The 17086-nt window shown below is 41.7% G+C and overlaps 1 protein-coding gene across 1 annotated transcript in view; it reads left to right on the top strand.

Moving 5' to 3' along the window:
• The first annotated feature begins 577 nt into the window (after positions 1-577).
• LRRC38 (leucine rich repeat containing 38) overlaps positions 578-17086 on the top strand; it is an 88250-nt gene continuing 71741 nt past the window's right edge. The window contains exons 1-2 of the mRNA XM_069874972.1: positions 578-1345; positions 8701-9549. Of these exons, the coding sequence (XP_069731073.1) occupies positions 718-1345; positions 8701-8954 (882 nt within the window). The 5' untranslated portion in view covers positions 578-717 and the 3' untranslated portion in view covers positions 8955-9549. The remainder of the gene's footprint in view (positions 1346-8700; positions 9550-17086) is intronic.

Here is a 17086-nt window from a genome sequence, read left to right as displayed (position 1 = left end):
GAAAACCTGTCATTTTTGAGATGATATTCTTTGTTGCTACAGTAGGTTGTACTTCTTGGTTAAGAAATAGTGCATCTGATTTAAATAATGTTAATATGCTTGCTCTAAAAGCTGAGAAGGCATCCTGAAACAGCACAAGTTGGTGTTCCTTGTCTCTGGGCTGCTTTTCTGCTCCCTGCTTTACAAATGAAAGGGAAAACAGTCCTTAACCATCATCCAGGGTGCTTCCCTGCCCCTGCTTGCATTTCTATAGGGTACTGGTCACCTTGATGCAGGCTGGTGTGAAGAAACAGAATCAGGGTTGATTACCTGAAAGGGTTTTTAAGCAGAAGCTGTTGCTGGCAGAAGCACAGGATCAGGTGTGATTTCCCATTTGCTGTCCTATACAGCAAATATGCAAACAGGCTCTCAGCTTTTTTTAGCTCACAAAAGCAAGGGAGTTCTTTTGAAAGATCCTCCCGTTACCCAATCATCGCTTTCCCTGACACTGTGCAGCATTACAATATTCTGACAGTGTAAATCCTCACATTTGCCTCCCTCCCTCTTCCCTTCAGTCACTCTCCCTCCCCCTCCCAAGGCTGCTGCTATCGGATCTGTGATGATATGTGATCTCCTGGATACAACCACACACACACAAGTACCAGGAACTGCTGCTCAGCTGGGCAAAATGTCTTTCTCTTAGAGGTGGTGCTCATCACAGCTTTCAGATCCTTGACGATGTTGCCATGCTTTCCTCTCTGCCTTCTGCCTTTTTCTGTCTTTGCCTGCTTGCTTTTCTTACCCGGGGCTCGTCTTTGCCCTGCTGTCTGTAGCTGTATGGACTACCACACCATAGATTGCCGGGATCAAGGACTCCCAAGTGTTCCTAACCAATTTCCATTGGATGTACGGAAACTTCTTATAGCTGATAACAACATTCAGGCGATACCAGCTGATTTCTTTATATTTTATGGTGATCTGGTCTATTTGGACTTCAGGAATAACTCCCTCACCTCTTTAGAAGAGGGCACTTTTAGCAGTTCTACCAAACTGGTGTATTTAGACTTAAGCTACAACAATTTAACACAGCTTGATGCTGGGATATTCAAATCAGCAGAAAAACTGATAAAATTGAGCCTTGGAAACAATAACCTGGTGGATGTGGATGAGGCTGCTTTTGAGAACCTGGAACAGCTCCAAGTGTTAGAACTGAATGACAATAATTTACAGAGCCTAAACGTGGCAGCCCTAGAAGCGCTTCCCTCCCTGCGGACTATACGCTTAGAGGGCAACCCTTGGGTCTGTGACTGTGACTTTGCCAATCTTTTCAGCTGGATACAGGACAATGCATCCAAGCTCCAGAAAGGTAAAGCTCGGTGGCTTACGGTGCAGTCTGTGCGTTTCTCTGTGTGTGTGTTTCTCTTGGAGGGAAGGAGGGGTCTTGGTCAGCTCGTCCATGCGCTGCCTGCGGGGACCCAAACTGCGTGTTGGTCAAGCTGTAATTGCATGCTTTCAGTAAATGAGTCCATTAAAATGGTGTTGGCTGCTTTTTAGCAGCAGCTCCTCCACCCAGTTAAGAAATAAAATTTAAAAATTAAGCCCTAATAATTTTGATTTATAGCCTAAGCTTACATAGGCAGTGAAAGAGCCTTTTCAAATTCATTCAGCCCAGAGCTGCTTCTCTTCCAGACCTCATTTCTCTCTGGTAAATATATTTTCTACAGTAAACCCTTTGAGTAGCTAAATATTTCTGTGCTGGCTCCTTAGGAAAATGGTTTTTTCCTCTCATTTTACTGATCAGCTATAAAGCTGCAACAGAAGAGTTAAATCCTCATTTTATGCAATTGTGATTGTCAGCCCTTTTCTGGAAGTATTTTGCTGCAATACTCTGTTTGAAATTCTCTTCAGTAGCTTGATTTGGGCTATTTTCATTAAAATAGTGCTGCTTCCAGTATTAGGAATAAATTGAAATGGCTCTGGAACCCCTCAAAATGCAGGACATATAATTCTGGTATTTGGGCAGCAATTTTCAGAAAAGCGTGGGGTGGGGGGAGAGTATTAAGACTGCCACATATAGGGAATCCAGACTGTTGCTCCACCTTTCCTACTGCCCCCAAAAGCCTCTCGTAATCCAGCTTTACAGGAGATCATCTCACAGTTCGTGCCTCCCAACAAGCAGTAGGGCATAAACTCCTGCCACTGAGCCACCTGGCTGCTTGCAGCATGCAAACTGCTCAGGGCATAAAAACTTTGTCAGGGCCACGGAGGGTGGACAAGTGTTAGTGGAGATGGAACCCCTGGTGTCCGAGGGGGAATATCTGTGCAGAAGATGGTGAGAGCTACACGGCTGGGGGAGAGGAGCTCAGGAGAACAGGTTGAGGTCAAGTAACTGTTTGAATTCAGATGTAGAGGGAGGAAAACACAGCGAGCCTGCAAATTTCAGAGGTCTTTTCTCTCTTTTCTTTATCATCAGTCTGCAGTCAGTTCTTGAGGTTCTCCCTCTGCTCATGACCTCGGGTAGCATTTTTTAATATGCTCATCTAGGTTGCCCTAAATATTCTTAGCTGTAAAACTGCTGGTTTAAGGAAGAAGTCATTTGAGGAAAGTGTTGGTTTTTTTCCTGTCTGCTTCAGTGTGAAGTTTTCATCTTGGTTCTTTCTAAACCAATCCTGGGCCTGTTCTACCATCTCCCCTGATGCTTCAGCTAATGTTTGCTCTGTTTGAACTGAGTATTTCCTATCTCGTGCTGAACATCAATTCCCTTTCCCTGTGCTTGCTATCTCTCTTAATGAATTTCTAGCTTTATCCTTTATCCACACTGAGTCTGTTCAGTTTGAGAGTCTCTCCCAGCCCATCTCTCTTTTCTCTTCTGTCCATTTTGAAAGTGGATCTGAACTCATGTCTGGAAACCCCAAGTGGCTGAACTTTCCCCTAGTATTGCCAATGTTCCCCAGGGTCTTGCAGGCTTTGAGATGCTTTCTCACAGTCTTTTCTCTCACCCACAGTTGTTTCGTCCAAAGAACTAAAAAATTACTAGCTCATCCAAATCTTCTAAACTTTCAGTTAGATTTGATTTGGGAAAGGCAAGAAGGGAAGATGTAAGTATTCAAATAGTTGGTTTTATCAGAGCTGTTCCCCTGATGTGGCCTTAACAAATGATTTGCATTCGTTCCCAGAAGCAAGTCCCCTGCTATGTTTGCAGCCAGTCACATCAGTGAGATCTGATGCATGTGTACTTAAAAGCATGTGAAGGCAGCATTTGCATTACTTGTGAGCTGCTGCCGCAGAATTACTGTCTGTCTCCTTTAATAAGCAAGCAAAAGATTATTCACAAAGTTAAGGGCAAAACTAAAGCCAAAAAGGAAAGACTGTCTCAATGGCATTTTAAAACCGTATGCCCACAACTGAGTGCCTTTCAAAACAACTTCTGGAAAGTCAGTGTAAATCGGCTTCTTAGAATTATGATTTGATTGCATTTTATATCCCATTTTCAGTTTTTAATGATGTAGTAACGTTATACCCATTAGGAAGTAATGACATGAGCACCACTTGTCCAAACCCCGTTCACCCGACCTTTCCTGGGATGAGTGGGAAGAGCAACTCACTGAAATATTCAGCATTTGGACTCCCTGGCTTCCTCCTGATTCTGCTGTAAGGCTGGAGACAGGACTGTACTTGCAGTGAACACAGCAAGATAAGTAGGGCAGCAGGCATGGAAATGCAGCAAAAGAAAAAAGATAGAGGTCTATTTCCAGGGTCCAAGACAAGAGCTTAGTTATCCTGGCTGCATGCTTTTCCTTTATAATTCAGCAGCAGCTCCAGCATTTGCATTGCATGGCCGTTACAAAAAAAAGTGGAAGGAAAAAGGAGCTGCCTGGTGGTTTTCTTCTCTTGGTTTTGTTTCAGAATAAACTGTGACTAGCGGTACAGAATGGTTCCGTGACAGATTGCCCTTTAAGTGACAGACTTTGTAACTTGGGTGTGTGGAGAAGGGAAGCAGTGTGGAAAGGTGAATGACTGAACTTGCACTGCTGATCCCCATCCTTGCATGAAAAGCACAAAGTGCTGCAAAGAAACTCCAGGCTCGGCACACAGTCATGTGTTTTATGCTGGCTTGGGGTGCTCCAGAAGGGGTTGAACAAGAAAGGATATGCCAAAGCAGAAAAGAAGCGTGTTCCAGCCAGTCCGTGGATGAACTGGGAGCCAGGGCTGCAGATGCAGGTGTCACTGTAGCACAGCTCTCTCTCACAATTCAGAATGAGTAGCATGAAATAAGATAAATGGCTGGGAAAGATACATTGGCAGATGGATTTGGGTTCTGAGCATTCATTTTGATTCCTCACTTCGAATGCACTTAAAATTAATGTGTCCTGTCTACATGTCTGAGAGAAGTCACTCGAGCTATTAACTATTTACTCAGCCCAGCCACTGCTCCACCTTTCAGTTTTAGGACTGCAGTGAAACGACACGTTAGTCAAAGGTACCCTTGTTTTTTGCAAAAGAAATACCAAGTTGATTTAAAAATTGGAGTTTTATCAGTGTGAACTGAAATCTCAGTAACTGATCCTGAATCTCTCTCCCTCTGTAATTAAGGCCTCAGGAGAACTGTATGGTCTGAACAAAAGCTGTGCTTGAACTCATTAGTTTTGCAAAGCCAGGTCCATTTTCTTCCTGGCACGCTACCAGAAATAGCTTGTGAAGTTATAACTCATGCTGACCTGTCTGACTGCCTGCCTGGAAAGCCTCTTCCCAGCTGAGCTGCTTTTGCACATCTAACGTGTCACTTAACACAAACAGCTGGGGTCTGAATCATTTTACAGATCCCAGCATTTATTCATCTAAGCTAAATTTCTAAATAAAAGCTCCTGAATGCTCTCACTTGCCAGCTGGGCAGGCAGACTTGTTAAAGAAACTGCACTAAAAGTTTTGCAATTAAACTTAATGCTTTACCTGCCATCACACTCAGCACCTTAAAAGAGCAAAGATATTTTTGTACTCATAAAAAGATACTAAACCCAGCATTTTCATCGCACCCCAAAACATTTTTTCTCTTTGATTTTGTTATTAATTGATTAAAAACAAATTAACGGATCTAGTGCAAAGGAGACAAAGGAACTACAAAGATCAGTGGAATGATGAAAAGTGTTCTTTTTCCCAGGGAAGACGAAGTGTTCACTATGGGCCAATATGGTAAAGTTATAAAACTTATAAAGATTTTCTGTAGTATGATGTTTGATTTTATAGGCATTTTTTGAACCCTGAAAGACAGCATGGTGATCAGTGATTCATTTTAATGGCTTTCCATTAGGAGGAACATGGAGATAAGGATATTAGATAATTATTTGGAAGTAGAAAAGTTACGGTAAACTTGCTGTCCCTTAAAAGATGGGTATAAAAACTTTCATGGAAGGTTTTACTCCATGGAGGCGTGCAAACTCTCAGAACAAGAAATATCCTGAAAAAAACAAAGGTCATAGCCAGGGTGGTGTTTTCCTCTTCGCTTAGTCAAATGTTACTCCACTTTGGAAAGTTGTGTGCACAGATTTTTAAGATACTCCAAGGGTTTATTACTGCCAGTGCGTGTAGAGATGCTGTGAGCTGTCAAGATTTCTGTAGCTGGTTCCTCCTCAGCAGGGATCGATAGGTAAATTCTGGTGAAGTGACATGTTTCCAGGTAAAGGAGAGAAGGAAGACAATGAGAGAAAGTAGGAAAAAAGCAAGAGTATGTGACAATGAGACTGTAAGAAGCCTCTTGGAACAGGAAACCTAGACTGAATTCAGCACTAAAAGAAAGCAGTTATGAGATTCAGAAGTGAATCAGTGTAGTGAGAAGGATGGAGTGATCTTTGTAAGCCTGTTTAGAAAGGGATCATCTCTTGCTTTTCAGGGTCTTTCTATAATCCCATTCCAGTCTAAGATCTATTATTAAACTTATTCTGTGAATAAAATAACATTTATCCTCAGTAGTCCAGGCCTTTATATTAGCCCTGGGCTTGCTGAAAATGTTAGACATTCTCTTCAAAACTCAGCATCATAATTACATGAGAGTCCAGGTTTCAGTTGACTTTCTAACCCAACTAAAAGCCAGTGAAACAACTGAGCATTTTGTAAGCCCTCTTGACTTCTCATTCTCTATCAGTACTTATTTATTCATCTGCTATGTAGAGAAGACTGCCTTAACTTCATGTACTAATACAGAATCCAAGCAAGCTGCAGCTAAAAGGACAGGCTGTTCTGTCCATTACAGCCGTTTAGTTCTTCCTGAGTATCACGCACATGCTAGCACATCACTAGTACTGAACATAATATCTGGGGTTTGGGAGAGGGATTAAAAGCTCTAAGACATTTCACACATTCAGCAGCTTTTATTCTGTTCAAGCAGAAACTCCTAACAGAAATTAGATTCCCTAACAAGCGCATCAAATCTGTTTCTATATATATGTATATAAATATATAATTTGATATCCTAGTCATTTTCAGTAAAATGATCTGACTGCTACTGGCTTTTCACTCTGTTTCTTCCATCTTAAGGTTTTTTTGGATTGCTTCCATCTTTCACAGATTCAAAGCTGTGAGGACAACGTTTGCAGATGCAAACACCTAATGTTAAACTTTATATTTAGGCATTGAGATGAACTGTTAAGTACCCTCTGATGTTGACCTGTGAGACTCTGGGGCGTTTGGCCTTAAAAAGTTTCATGTAGGGACCTAAATCTAGGCTTCAGGGGTTTTTAAGCCTTACTGTTCTGATGGCTTGAAGGTATTTCCAGTGAAATTTTGTCTCTCTTCAGAGGCAATGCCTCTCTCCCTGCTTGTTAATGCGTCTAATAACTTAGTGACAGTGTTTAAACAGGCTAAAGAGAAGTATAGCTGGAGGGAAAATACCATACCAGAAATAAAATGCCACATTTAAGCATTTCAAGTCTGTGTCAACTACATTCAGCAACGTGGGAGAGCGGCTAAATTCCTCCCAAAGGGGCAAATACCAATTTTACTTAAAAAAAATAAATCAAAATGGCACATTATAGTGCACTGACATGTATTGTATAGATAGCAATGAGCTCACTTAAATGTTATGGCTTCAGATACTTTTCTGGATGTATTTTCTATATATCCCAGTAACTATACGAGTGTGATTTTCTTTATCTCATACTATTATACATTGCTGAATGTTAGAAATCTATTTATCTTGGTGCCTGTTTTTTGTTACCTGCAGAACCCAACAGAATGGAGGCCACTTTTTCTTTCTTTTTTAAACTCAGCATCAAAAATTTATAGCAAAAATCTCACTCTGGGGGTTAACATCTTTCCCTCAGGGTGCAGGCCTATCTTTTCATCTTAGTTTAGGTTTTTGGTGTTAAGAGACAAGCCTGCACCACATCTAGCACCTGTCCTTTGGCTGGAGCTTCAAAGCATTCACTTTTAAAAAGCAAACACTACATTATTGCTTGCCTCCCGCGTACATGTGCTTCTTCAGATGCGGTTGCAGCAAGAGACAGTGTGTGTGACATTGTCCTTGGGACAGCTGGAGTTATTACAGGTAACGTGATGGCCCTGACCAAAATAACATAAGCTACGTATTTATAACATGCTCCCACTTGTTATTTCATTTACAGATTTGTTTGGTATGAAGAAGCAGCTCTTTGAACATGTTGTGGGAGCAAGGAGATATATATAACTATCATCAAAGGGGGGTTTGCTGCAGCCAAGCACTAAATTTTGAGAAACTGTGCAATGGAAACACCCTGTGCAGTGTGCACACAGTAGCACAGGGTCAATCACTGGGAGCCCGTTCTGTCATCATCAGTAAAGGGTACAAGTGCATCAAGTAAACCAGCAGCAGTTCTTGTCTCGTAAATGCACAATTCTTGTATTTCCTCTTTGCGTTCACGTCCTTAATAGCAAGATAAAAGCTATCTTGCCAACAGCCAAACAGACTTAATTCGCTTCAGTATTTGTTCCATTCTAGCCCTATTAATCTCCTCTCCTGATTTCCCCCTGTTGTGGATGAAGGAGGAGCAGGGCATATGCAGTCGACTGTATGCTTTTACTGTCCAGTGTCAAACTATATTCTCACCAGGTTTTAAATTTAGATTTTATTTTGCTTTCCCTGTGAAGAACCCAGCTCTAGGCATTCTTTAGTAATGCAGGGAGGAATAATATCTGCTAGTCTGTATGTCGTTTTGACAGAGAGTGAAGGTGAAAGCAGGTCATAGATGAACAAGCGTCCATTAACCCTCAGCTTTTGGGCTGACCAGAAGAAAAAGACAACTGTAGTTTAGGAACTACGTGGGAAGAAGTAGTATAGAAGTCACCAAGGTGTGGAGTGAACTTCAGTATCCCTGTTACCCTGTTTTGGAGTCAGAAGTTATATTCAGATGGAGTCAATGGGGAGTGCTTCTGGATTTTCAGATTTAGACGGATCCAGGGCTCGACACTCACTCAAAACTCATAAATCCTCAAAAATCATGGTCTTGGGTCATACCTGACCTCCTGGAAGACCGAAGGTGAGGTAACTTAGTTTCCAGGAGGCACTCAAGAGGTTGCATAATGGCTTTTGGTTAGTGACAGATTTTGCTCTGTTTCCCCCTGAATTTTGGACAAACTCTCAAGCCTAGAATTAACCCTAGCACTTTTTTTCAGCCATTCAATCTCTGACCAGAGCAACAGAAGGATTCATCAATATCACGCTGATTTATTTCCCTTTCCTCTTCTTTGCAGGTCTCCATGAAATCCAGTGTTCCCTGCCTGTAGAAAACAGAAGAATCTTTCTGAATGAGTTATCTGAGGTCAGCTTTAGTGAATGCAAATTTAGTTTGTCGTTGACGGACCTTTTTATCATCATCTTCTCTGGAGTCGCAGTCTCCATTGCTGCTATTCTGTCAAGCTTCTTCTTAGCAACTCTAGTGCACTGCTTCCAAAGATGCGCGCCCAGTAAAGATGACGATGATGATGAAGATGACAGTGAGGACTGAATTTAGTCTGTATGCTTGAGTATCTTTGGTTTATTAATTACTAGATCATCAGCCAAAGTCTTAGGAAGAAAACAAGTAGAGTAAAAGCTTTAAACATGACCTAAATGAAATCATAACGTGCAAAGATCCATTCTAATGTCATGACAGTCACAGGTAGGAATGGCAGTTTGAGACTGTTAGCTGTGCTTCCATAGGTAACCAGATGCAATGAGGCTGGGTTAATTTCTATCATCCTTAATTAAACACTGCATTGAAATTTGAAGATTGGAGGAAAAAGAGAAAAGGCAACAAAAAGTTCCACTGTTTTAAAAGACAAGCTCACAGCTTCCAGATGGTGCTTACAGCTACCTATCAGTGCTCAATAGCTTGTTCTAGATGCACTGCAAAAAAGGCTGGCTGGCCAGAGGCATTAGTGACCTTCCAATACCTGAAGGGGCTACAAGAAAGCTGGGGAGGGACTGTTTCCAAAGGCTTGTGGTGATAGGACTGGGGGCAATGGGTATAAACTGGAGAGGGACAGATTTAAACTGGACATAAGGAGGAATTCCTTCACGCTGAGCGTGGGGAGGCCCTGGCACAGGTTGCCCTGGAAGCGGTGGCTGCCCCATCCCTGGAGGGGTTCAAGGCCAGGCTGGATGGGGCTTGGAGCCCCTGATCCAGTGGGAGGTGTCCCTGCCCATGGCGGGAGTGGAACTGGATGGGCTTTGAGGTCCCTTCCAACCCAACCCATTCCATGGTTTCAGCTGGAAAATACAAAAGCAATTGAAAATAGCGTCCTTCCTAGATCTAAGCAGTGGGAGATTCTGTTGAGCTCACACAACTTTCTAAGTAACAAAATGCAATTAAAATAGAATTTTAGAAAGCATTATAGGAGGGTTAGCATTTTCTCTTGTTTCATGAGAGCAGTTGCAGGCATCATTCAGCCAAAAAATTTTTTTCTATAAGCAAGTATGATTCTAGATCTGAGTCATCCACTGCAGCTGCCTGGCACCTCTTTGGTCGTGGCACAAATACTAAATATAACATTCTTTTGCTTTTTTAGATGCAATGAAGTAGAGGATTTCCCTTCACTGTAATGCTAGGCACAAGTAACCGTTGCAGTATCCAGTCCATTTAGTTATTTTAAACCACTAAGGGCTATATTCTGCTCCTGATTACACCAGAGTAACACAACTGAAGTGAACACCCTGATCCAAACTGGCAACACGAGTGGAATCTGGCCCAAGATGTTTCTGACTGTATTACAGATTTGTCAAAACTTAAGCTCTTCTATATAACGGTAGATATTTTTGTTAGAATTAAGAGAGACATTTATTACAAAACATTTTTTGAATAGTGCTGGACAGCTTTTTAGGATAAGTATATTTTTAAAATATTTGTAACGGAAATATTTTTTTAAAGCTCTGTGTATTTAAAGTATTATCTAGAGTAGCTGTGAGGGCTTAAAGTAATGAATAACAGTAATAAATAATCCAAGGACTGTATGCTCTTTTACAAGAGTTAGGTCCGATAAAAATAACATCTATTTAACTACTGTAAATGCTATTATTTCTTAAAAAACACTTTTTGATCATAATATTGCCTTGCTCAGTTAATATGAATGATCTGTTACGGACAGTTAGCTCCACATCATTTGTATCTGTTGTGGTAGTTGTTCAGGAGCGAATCACAATGAGTGTTCAGGGGTGACACGGTTCAGGGTTGGGATGCAGCGCTCCTGGGTATCGTCCCCGTCTGGCAGTGATCAGCTACAAGACCTTCAGCACATCACTCTGCCTGTGCCTCGGTTTCGCTACCTACAAAATGAAGACCATAATAACTCTTTATCTTTTCCAAGTGCTTTGAGATACGCAATGCGGGGCACCACACTGGGGCTGTGTAGAACAACTCTGCGTGTTAGGCTGAAGCAGATGTCATGCAGCAGGTCTAATCCGATCTCCTATCAGCACGGCTTCACTGACATCAGTGGAGTTACTCCACTGGCTAACAGTTTGCACCACGCCGAGGTCAAAACCAGGACAATTTATTGTTTATTTCTGTTAGCTCTGCAGCTTATTGAACACGATGTAACGCTACTGTCGTTAAGATTATTGTTTCTGAAAACACACTGAAACAGAGCTAAGTAGGACAGTGAGAGGATATTCTGTATCGATACTGTCTTATTCCATTCCGGTTCTTTGAAGCAAAATGAAATTACATGATTTACACAGTGTAGTGCCATGATTATAAATAACACAAATATATTTATAATTTCAGTATGGGCTTTCATGTCTCTTTGTATGTGGGTGTGAAAAAAGGACAAAAACACAGCCTGGTTCTCTCATCATTTTTAAGTGGGGTTTTGCAGTACAGCTGGAAATACATGACTTGTTGCCTGGTGCAGTTCATGAAGTGCGCTCCCTTTGCAACAAATACGGATATGTTATCAACAGTTTTATATTTAGAGCTGTGCAAATTGTTCAGTCATGGAACAAGAAACCGGGTCACACTTTTTTTGTCTGCAGGTTTTATTATGGACTCCAAACTTGCAATCAGTTAGCAGAATGATTTGTCCTACCAAACTTTTCAGTGAAATATCAGGGAATATTTCAGCAGATGTCTGCCCTGCCTTTGGTAATGAATTCCTGATTTGTTTCATTATCTTGTAACGCTGACTGATTTTGCAGAGGTCGTATCTCAAGCTCAACCATTTTGACTGGGTTCTGCTCTCACTTGCAGGTTCATCCTACCGCGGTGCCTCAAAATGAAGATCTAGGTTTGTTGATAGTTAGGAGCCTTTTGTTCAGCCCAACATAAAGCCTTGACAGCACAGATTTTATTTGGAACTTAGCACCCCTCAGAACAGCAAGGAACAGACCAAGCTGCCACCCACATAATCCAGTGCAAGCTGAAGAGCAAGGCTTAGCAAAGCTTTATTTATGAAGCTACCGTTCTGGATACTCCATCACATCAAAGTGATTTTACAGAGTATGGTTTTTTGCAGATAAGAAACGTTAATGATATTTTCCCCTACTAGGTAACATGTATTTCGTAAGTATTGACCTCATCTGGTTACTAATACGTAACCATTGGAAGCAGCAGCAGTTACCTGCTGTTACTATTGATTTTGCATAATCCTAATTGCCAGTAAATGAGACCGAACTTGGATTTAGTTCTTACTGGGATTTTTCTTATTTTACATAATCTTCAGCATTCCCGTGCTGGAATACTGCCAGAACCAGCGATCACCGTAATCATCCTCTGCAAAACCTTGAAAGCAAATTTCACCATGAATAGAAAGTGGCCTGAAGGCTGCATAGTTCTTGCAGATTTACCTCCCCAAAGGTGATAGCGTGGAGGTGATCCCACCTCCAGCTTTGGGACATGGGAAGTCTCCAGTGTGAGGGTGTGTCTGTGGGATCTAGTGTGCTCTCCTTTCTCAGACTGCAGTAACCCCCAGTAAGATCAGTGACGTTATGATGGTGCCAAGTCTGAGAGCTGAATTTAGCTCGCTGTGCAATCCACTGCTAGCTCCAGCAGCACTGCCTGCAGGTGATTCTAAATGTGCAGTAGCAAGTATGTCCTCATATACAATTTTCCTCCTAAAATGGCTTTACATTAGTGGTGGTATCTCTCGGTGTCAGAAATGAGCAGGCATTTTACCTGCTTCTCGGGTGAAGGAAAGATACTATGCGTGACCCAAATAGAACATTGCAGGCTCAAAGAGCTGGGAAGCAGCTGTCACATTGCCTGCAGATATGTCTCCTTGAAGAAATGCTGCATTTTGGTATGTGTGAGGATCCAAAAAATGTGCTGGAAAGCAAATCTGCGTGATGTAATTGAGATGGAGTCTGGCTTTTTAGAAGCTTGTGTACTGGTTTAAAAACCTCTAATCCACAAAATATTAAAATCAAGATCACCTGAAGCGACTGTCCAAACCAAGCATTACGTCCTCAATCAGGCAGCATCTTTCTGAGGCAGCTTCAGACCTGCTGTGATTCTTACTCACATATGAATATTAATGGATCGTTTTTAGAGCAGCATAAAAATGTATTGGGAAAGAACCTTGAAGAGATGGTTCTGGAAGCTCATAAAGAGGAGCACACTGCTTGCCTGCCTCAGATATGTAGTAGACAGTGAACCATTGTACATTGACAGCTAAAATCTAGCTTGGTGTTCATAGAGGGGACCAAAAACTGGCTTGTCTTTTGGCTGTGGGAAGAATTGTGTGCAGTCACCTGTCTGTATGGATGAGGTGTGCACACTTATGCGGGAGGGAGGAGGTGTGTGTACGATACTAGAGCTTTTTGTAACTATTACCCCTGTAGCTTCAGTGGAACTGCTGATGCCTGATGAAGATTCTGAGCCCAAGACAATCTTTCATCCTGAGTGGAGGTTCATCTGTGCTGTCAAACCCGCCAGACCAGCTCTGTGCCGGACCTTTCACTGAACCAGCGTGTGCTGCCTGCCTGTTATGTGAGTTAATTGCTTTAGTTTCCAGGGCTGCTAGATGGCACATTGCTAAATTCAGTTCGTGTCTCCCAAAATAAAGGAGCAGGGGGGTTGATGGCTTCCAAATCTGATCATTCCTCTCTGGGAAGGATGTTCATTTGTGGCAGAACCTGTCTTATTGGCCTCTAGTGGCAGCTGAGGTGCTGTCCTGTGGAGGTAAGTTGCCCTGATTAGTGAAAGTGATGCTGAAATGCTGAATCCTTGCAGACTTTTTCCAAAAAGAAACCAGAAATATACATTAGCAAATCAAATTTCTTGGGAGAGTAAGATTTGCCATGGACAGCCAAGCAGCCTGGAGTATACATGAACCATCAGAAACATGTAATTCATGTCCTGCCTCTTAACATTGGAGTAATACAACCTTGTCATAAAATTGTAGAACGTAGAATCATTTAGGTTGGAAAAGACCTTTAAGATCATCAAGTTCAGCCATAGCTGTGGAGGAATCTGAGATATGTCATCTAATGATAGACACATCTGCCCATTGTGTCTTGGTTTCTGTGTCTTCATATCTTGACTGTATCTAGAACAACAGTCCCAGTTTAGTACTATCTGCATGGTACAGCGATACAAATCACCAACAGCAATAACTAACCGGCAAACCATATTGTTTATGCTGACCAACCACCTATCTACAATTGTGAAGAGTTAGCAGGAAAAAAGCTATTTAATTTTAAGCTGACAGCAAAAGGAGACCTTCTGTTGCAAAGCAGAATGCCTCAATTATGATGTGTCTCTCCAGTTCCCATCAGCTCTCACACTCCACCCAGAGCTCCATGAAGCCCTGTGAAATTGTGTAACATTGGGTTAGCAGCCCATAATGTGCTTTTTTGGGGCTTGCCAAAAAACATACGAGTAAACACTTCAGAGCAGGCTTCTAGTGTTAGTTTTGTGGGAAGTGAAAAGTTTGCAGGGAGGTGAGCAGCAAACAAGGAGCGAAACAGCTTGGGCCAGAGCTGTTCAGGAGAGTCAAGTTTGCTTCAAAGCAGCATCGGTTCGATCTCAGATCTTCTTTTTCACCAGTTTCTGTTGGCAGTGGTGAATTCTAAAGGTTAGACAGTTCACACACAGGAATGAAGTGGTGCAGGTTATTTCAAGCAGTATTTGATGTCAACTGAATCTCTAAAGTGGTGTTCTGCTCCCAGCCAAAGCACCATTTTTCTGTTTAAGAGCTTTCATTTGAGTCTGAAATGTGGTGTGTCATTTAGCGCGCTGTACAAAAATGTCTTCTCAACTCAGAACTAAGAAAGTCAAACCTGTCCATCCAGACTATGGTGCTGGCAGGGTATGCTCCGAATGTTCCAGTACGCAAGGTGATTCTTCCAAGCTGATTCTTCAATGGAATGTAAGTGATTGGACTTTGACTCTTCCTTTTTTATCTCCTGGCCATGCCTCTCACCAATAGCTCAGCTAAGTACAGGATGGAGGCATTGCTCATCACCTCAGAAACTCCCCCTTAGCTGGAAGAATGAGCAAAAGAGGAGTTGAGAATGGAACAGAAAAGCCAACTTTATGAGCTTTGCTTGAAACCTAAATGTGATACAGCCCAGCTAACAGACATTCCCAGGCACAGCTTGGTGATGTGTGGGGGTTTTGCTCTTTAATTAGGGCAAGCAGCGAAAACTTTGCAGTAGAAATTGTGTTTGGTCTTCATGGTATTGAACAGGGAATGAAATGACTGTGAACGTACTTGCCAAACAATTCTAGTCTATTTTTGCCACTGATTTTTCTCAAATTGAGAAAATGTCACTCTTTGAAGAGCAGATTAGGTTTGCAATCTGCAGAGGGTTGAAGTATCTTTATCCTTTGAAGATCTGGCTTCAAATATGAATTTGGGTCACAGGAGGAATTGACCAGAATAAATCCCTCAAGGTCATTTTGGTCAGTTGGGCAAATGCATGGAGATGCCCTTATTAACACTCTGAACTGTGCACTGGGAGATGGGAAAGCACTCTCTGAACTCCAAAAGAGTCCACAGAAATATGGTGTTTGATGCTTTTCAAAAGGCCAGGCTAACCACAGAGATGAGACAGATGTGTTGGAAATGTCATTAAAAAGGAAACGGAGGCATAATTAGATGAAGGACCAGTATTTTCATAGGTGACTGCTATTTCAGAGTTAGTTCCTGACTATAACCTGAAACACCTGCCTTTTAGTGCTGACCCTTGCGTTGTCCAGAATAATTCAGTTGCCTTGTGATTGTATTAATTAAAAACCAACCCTCCCCCCAAAACAAAACTAGTTTGCATCTTCAAAAGACAAAACAAGGAAATATTCTGTAAGTGGATTCGCTGCTTCCTTCCCATGGCAAGTCCTAAATGTTGTCGTATTTACTGACCTCAAAAAAGAGTTTGGTAAAAGGTGACAAGGGAGTGATATATAAATATATTCTAGAAATAGTTTATCCTTGAGGAACACGAGGTTGGAAATTCTCAAAATCCAATTGTAAATTATGTTTCCAAGATGGTGTAGTGTTGTGAGTGCAAAGTTAGATATATTGTCCACAGCTTCAAAAATCTTCTCTAAAACAAATATTGGAAGAAAAAGCTGCTTTAGAGATTATTCAGTCTGGAATGGCTTTTTTTAACAACCAAATTAAAATAAACCCTGTAATGTAGGATTTGAAATGTAAGCAGGAAGTGTCCTAGCCATAAACTCATGAACATTACAGTACAGGAAAACAGCTACAGATTTAATGTAGTGTAATTTATATTATTCATTGAGGGCAACAGAAGTCCTTAGGCTGAGAAGTTTGTGGTGTTTTCAGAAGAAACTGTTTCATGCAGGCTGATCTCTCTGATGTTGATGTATAGGATGCAGATTATCCACAACTGGATAGTGTGGGGTTTGTGAGACTGTGTGAGCGCGTCAAAGGAACCAATTGTTTCTGTTTAACCTGAGGTATGTTTTGACAAAAGGAAATGGTAGCTGTTTGTTTGCCTCAATTCTGATCTCACTACTGAATAATTTGGGATCCAGTTCTTGTTTAGTAAAGATTGATGGGGCTCCCTTAACTTTACTAATGTGATATGCTGATTTACCTAAGGAAGATACTGCCTGGACAGTGGAAATTGCAGTCGTGCATGTGTGTGTGTGTGTGCGCTTATTCTTTACTTTTTCTTACAGAAAGACAGAAAATAACTCTGTGTGGACCTTTTGTGGTGGTTGGTTGCATGTACATTGGTAACCCGTGTCTGTGGTTTCTGCTTTGGAGGTCGAATGCTGATTTTATTTAGGATTATAGGTGGCATTATTCGGAGATGGCAGACATTCCATGCAAAGAGAGGTGGTACAGCTTTCCCATCCCTTTCTGGATTCAGTGGCACAACAGGAGTGTGTGACAGGAGGATCTTGACCCTGCTTACCAAAACTTGACAGCAATCTTGCTTAGCTCAGGCAGCAACATAGAAGATGTCCTTCTAAGCACACTCCCTCGATCTGATAATCACTGTACATCTATGTCCTAGTTTGATGATGGGTTTATAATGAGTGTCTCTAACCTCAGCCTAGACCAGCCATCTGCTCTGTGAAGCAAGCTGGCACTTCAAAGCCATATTTTGCTTCAAGGTATCTCCTTGTAGTCTTACAGCACAAATAATGAGTCATCTCCTCCCACCAGAACAAAGCAAGACTGGAACCCA

This window comes from Phaenicophaeus curvirostris, chromosome 22 (genome assembly GCF_032191515.1).
Source record: "Phaenicophaeus curvirostris isolate KB17595 chromosome 22, BPBGC_Pcur_1.0, whole genome shotgun sequence".
Classification (NCBI taxonomy): domain Eukaryota; kingdom Metazoa; phylum Chordata; class Aves; order Cuculiformes; family Cuculidae; genus Phaenicophaeus; species Phaenicophaeus curvirostris.
The sequence above is the reverse complement of the archived record's forward strand: the minus strand, read 5'-3'. Positions and strand labels throughout refer to the sequence as shown.